This window comes from Solanum tuberosum, unplaced genomic scaffold, assembly GCF_000226075.1.
Source record: "Solanum tuberosum cultivar DM 1-3 516 R44 unplaced genomic scaffold, SolTub_3.0 scf00201, whole genome shotgun sequence".
In the NCBI taxonomy this organism is placed as follows: domain Eukaryota; kingdom Viridiplantae; phylum Streptophyta; class Magnoliopsida; order Solanales; family Solanaceae; genus Solanum; species Solanum tuberosum.
The window spans coordinates 730464-735024 of record NW_006239126.1 but is presented as its reverse complement, the minus strand read 5'-3'; the positions used below and the strand labels follow the sequence as shown (position 1 = coordinate 735024).

Sequence of the window (4561 nt, the reverse complement as noted above, 5' to 3'; positions counted from 1 at the left end):
AATTTGGAGAACTACTATTCACCTCTCTATAATTGAAGAATAGAGAGTGAAATAGAGAGTGGTTGGAGAACTCATTCTCTATTTTACTCTCCAAATATGAAGAATGGAGAGTAAAATAGAGATGGGTTGGAGATGGTCTAACATGGGTATTTATGATTAATTTTTTTTGGTTACATTCTCACAAAATCTAACAAATATTCATTTTTGATAAATTTAAAGGACGAAAACTACTCAAAAATATATTTAAGAGACTAGTCATATTTTTGTAGTTTTTGCCATGTGTAGATTATTGTGTTTTCAATTATCACATTATTTTTTATGTTTGTTAGTGTTCCTTTTTTGTAGACTCATTACAATAAAAATAACTTTTAGTGGCAATAAATATACACATTAACAAAGAGGGCTAAAACATTTATCCGCATTAGTTAATTGTCATTGGATCCAATGTCGCTAAAGACTTTAGTACATTTACAAAGAGTGTTATTTGCCGCTATAAATACATTTTTAGTGGCAATTAAGCTATTGTCATGAATTAATTATCACTAAAGATCATTTTTGATGAAGTGAATTTGCACTGTTTTTCTTATTAATGACTATGCTTTATTCATTGTTTTCTTCTTTCTTTTCTTGAATTAAATATGTTAAAGAATGACAAATGTCCCACATCGGTGATTAATGAGATGGGTGAACTCCTTATAAGGCTTGGGCAATCCTCCTCCCTTTGAGCTAGCTTTTGGGGTGTGAGTTAGGCCTAAGACCTAATTTAACATGGTATCAGAGCAGGGCCCGTCTCACCCAATGTTGGGGCCCCCAAAATCAAAATTTCCCACGCATCAGATGCTAAGCACTGGGCATGAGGTGGGGTGTTAAAGAATGACAAATGTCCCACATCGGTGGTTAATGAGATGGGTGAACTCCTTATAAGGCTTGGGCAATCATCCTCCCTTTGAGCTAACTTTTGGGGTGTGAGTTAGACCTAAGACCTAATTTAACAAAATATACTTCAGCCGAAGATCTTTCAGAAACAATCTTTCTATCTCCACGATCTTCATTGTCTTATTTTAAAGTGTGGGACCCTTGGTACTTTCCTATTATGTCCGTGACTCAAGAAAGTCCTTAGATTCCCACTACACCTATCAAAAGATGCAAGTTGAGCCATATACTTCAACAAAGAAATGACTATATTTTCGACTAATTAATTATCTAATTATTCTATTCTCCCAAATTTAACTAACACAAAAATCCAAATATTAGAAGCATAAATTCTGCTAAACCTATTCTCATTTGTTGATCTAGATCAAGGGAATTAAATGACAGCATGATTTGACCTCATTTTTGCCTTTTAGGTAAAAGTGACAATCTTACAGAATTTAAGATAAGCAATTATCAATAATACAACCAGAAAAAAACAAAACAAAAAAATAATTAGAGAAAAAAGATTACATTATGCAATCATTCATCTCTTTAATTAACTTTAATCAAATGTCACTACTCTTTATTTTAACCAGTACTTTTGGTACTTCTAGAGGAAGAATATTGTACAAGATATAAGCAAAGAATAATTAAACTTCATCTTACTTATGGCAAAGGCTAGAGATTAAATGAACAAGGCCAAACTAAAAATAAAAGAGAAAAACTACCAAACCCAAAAATAAATAAATAAAAACATTCATGTAACCATAAAAAGAAGAATATGAATCAGGATGGACAGTTTCTGTTGCCAAACAATAAAAAATTCATCACTAATTCTATTTAGCGAGGGATTAATAATGTCTAATGGATATTAAAAATAATTATGTTAGCTATATCGGTTATATATTTAGCAATAGTTTAACGATTAAAAAAAACAAGAAGCTAATTAACTGTCAATTTCTTCTAAAAAAAATTTGTGGCATCAATTTTGTTGCTACTAATACGATTTCCCCCCCAGTTAATAGCTCATACTGTATAAAAATAAAGTGTATTAAACATTAAAAACAGTAGGAATTAGTTATGAAATTCACCACTAATCTATCGCTAAATAGCTCATAGTCAATAAGAATTTTTTGATAATTCGTCACTAATTCATTCTTAAATAGAATTAACAATGGAATTTTTCTTATATCTCGATAGAAGGTGTATGCTGTTAATTTTTTGCTTATTTTAGTTGTGTAATTAGTGGTATAGCTCCTAGGTAGATCTAGTAAAGTTACATTTTTCATCTTATTAAATATGCAAATTTCCTTTTCTCATCTTTTGTCCATCATACGTGTAGACTCTGGTGAGGAACATGGTAATTTGCAACACTTCATAATTCATATCTATAATAATACATTTTCAAGAGATTTAAGTAATTATATATGCTTGTGATGCCAGCTAAAACTTAATTTTAGTATTATTTATTAGTATATATTTTACATGACTATGATGTTTAATTTTGCAATCCTATAAATAGCCACCTCCTATAATCTTTTTCAATATCAACCAAAGCCAAAGACAAATCTACTTTAAACTTCTAAAGTTAGAAAATACTATGGCTTCTAAGAGAACTACTTCCCTTGCTCTTTTTGTCCTTGTGAACCTTCTTTTTTTCACTCTTGTGAGTGCATGTGGCACTTGTCCTAGTCCTAAACCAAAGCCGAAGCCGAAGCCAAAGCCAAAGCCAACCCCGAGCCCTAGCTCAAAAGGCAAGTGCCCTATTGATACACTAAAATTAGGTGTTTGTGCTAATGTTCTTGGAAATGTGCTTGGAGTTGTACTTGGAAATCCTCCAAAGAAACCTTGTTGCTCTCTAATTGAAGGACTTGTTGATCTCGAGGCTGCTCTTTGTCTTTGCACTGCCATTAAAGCAAATATTCTTGGGATTAACCTTAATGTCCCTCTTTCTCTAAGCCTTCTTCTTAATGCTTGTGGCAAAAAAGCTCCATCTGGCTTTCAATGCCCTAAGTGAACAAACAAACAATAACTACTACGTCTCAGTCCCAAATAAGTTGGGGTCAACTATATGAATCTTCGTTCCGTCACTACTATATAGTTTGATTTGAGTTTTTTGGATTTTTATTTTGTTTTGCTTATGAGCAATGTTCTAGTGTGTGGTAACTTCTTGTTTCCTTTGTAGCTTGAAATAAGTAATTCCTATTTGTATTTCCTAATGTACTTTTTGTACTTCACAATATATAGAAGTCTATTTTGTGGCAAGGGTTATTATTTTTCTTTATATCTCCTTATGTCAATTAAAAAAAAAGTGTAGTGTCATAGTTATTTAATGCTCTATTCATATTTCTAATGGGAGTTATTAATAATATATAAACAACATTGTCACCTCTATTAACTATAATTAATTTATTGAGATGACTGAAAAACACAAATTTTAAGTGCTTAATTACTCTAAAATAAGCCGAAGTTAGATCCAACTTCAATGAGTATAATAATAAACACAACTAGCTAACGTATTTAGTAGAACTCAATAATATTATTTTAATTTACATATTTAAAAATATTTATTCACTTAATATGTATAAATAATTTATCTTGGATCCACCTCTATTGGAGATTTGTACGTACTAGCAAGAGATTTCATGACTACATCCTAGATTTCAACAAAACAACAATAAAGTCTACCGTACCGTACGTAAATTAACCTAGATTTTGTACTTTCTCAGTTAATTTTTATTTGTCTATTTTAGACTTTGCATATTTTTTAAGAATAATGATTGATATAAATATTTTAAATATTTTGGTATTAGATTTTAAAAAAAAAATTAGATAATAAGTAATTAATGTTAAGGATAAATATGAATTTTTAAAAATTATTTTCTCTTGATATGTTAAAAATGATAAGTAAAAATAAAATTTTAGTTTTAAAATAATAAATAAGTAAAAATGAACGAAGAAAATAGTAAACGTCCGATGTTTTCCGAGAATGATTAGATAATAATCAGTGTCTTATTCTCATTGACATTTTACCATGAAAGGATTATTTTTTGGTTGTCCTTTATAAATTATTTTTTTGTTTTATATATGTTGTATAAGATATATTTTTACACCTAAAAGATCTTAAAATAACATATAAATGATATTTACAAGGTTATTTTTTTCTATTTAAATTGAGCTATGTTCTTTCTTCCACTTCCTCCCTTCAAAATTTGGAGTCATAGTTTTTCTACAGTTTTTACTACCTATGATAGACTAGATTGAATTAATAAATGAACATGTTTGAAAAATAACTCGCTCAAAAAATTGTCTTATAATTTGAGTTAAATAATGAATCATAATTCGATCGGCACATAACTTGTAGTTATTTTTATTTATTTGCTATTTAAAAAAATAATTACCAAAACTAAACTAAAAAAGATTTAAAAAAAAACAATAATAAAAGCTTTCTTTTATTATTATTATATTATTGACTATATATGTCAGACAAATGAATTAAAAAACTCAAAAACTTTTCATGTTTTGGTAAGTTCTTTTATGAGTCTATGTCCAACCCAAACTAGTCAAATCTTTTACTTTTAAAAATATGATATGCCCAAAATTATCTTCCAATGTAATTTTCAAACCTAAATAAATATATATATATATA

At 28.9% G+C, this 4561-nt stretch overlaps 1 protein-coding gene across 1 annotated transcript; it reads left to right on the top strand.

Annotated features, from left to right (window-relative positions):
- Positions 1-2443: 2443 nt before the first annotated feature.
- On the top strand, positions 2444-3183 carry LOC102604988 (14 kDa proline-rich protein DC2.15-like). The gene has a single exon (XM_006355415.2). It carries the CDS (start codon positions 2513-2515, stop codon positions 2927-2929), a length of 417 nt encoding a protein of 138 aa, XP_006355477.1. The 5' UTR covers positions 2444-2512; the 3' UTR covers positions 2930-3183.
- Positions 3184-4561: the final 1378 nt, after the last annotated feature.

Excerpts from the sequence above, each read along its gene's own strand:
- LOC102604988 (XM_006355415.2), top strand. The coding sequence starts at position 2,513 with ATGGCTTCTAAGAGAACTACTTCCCTTGCTCTTTTTGTCCTTGTGAAC.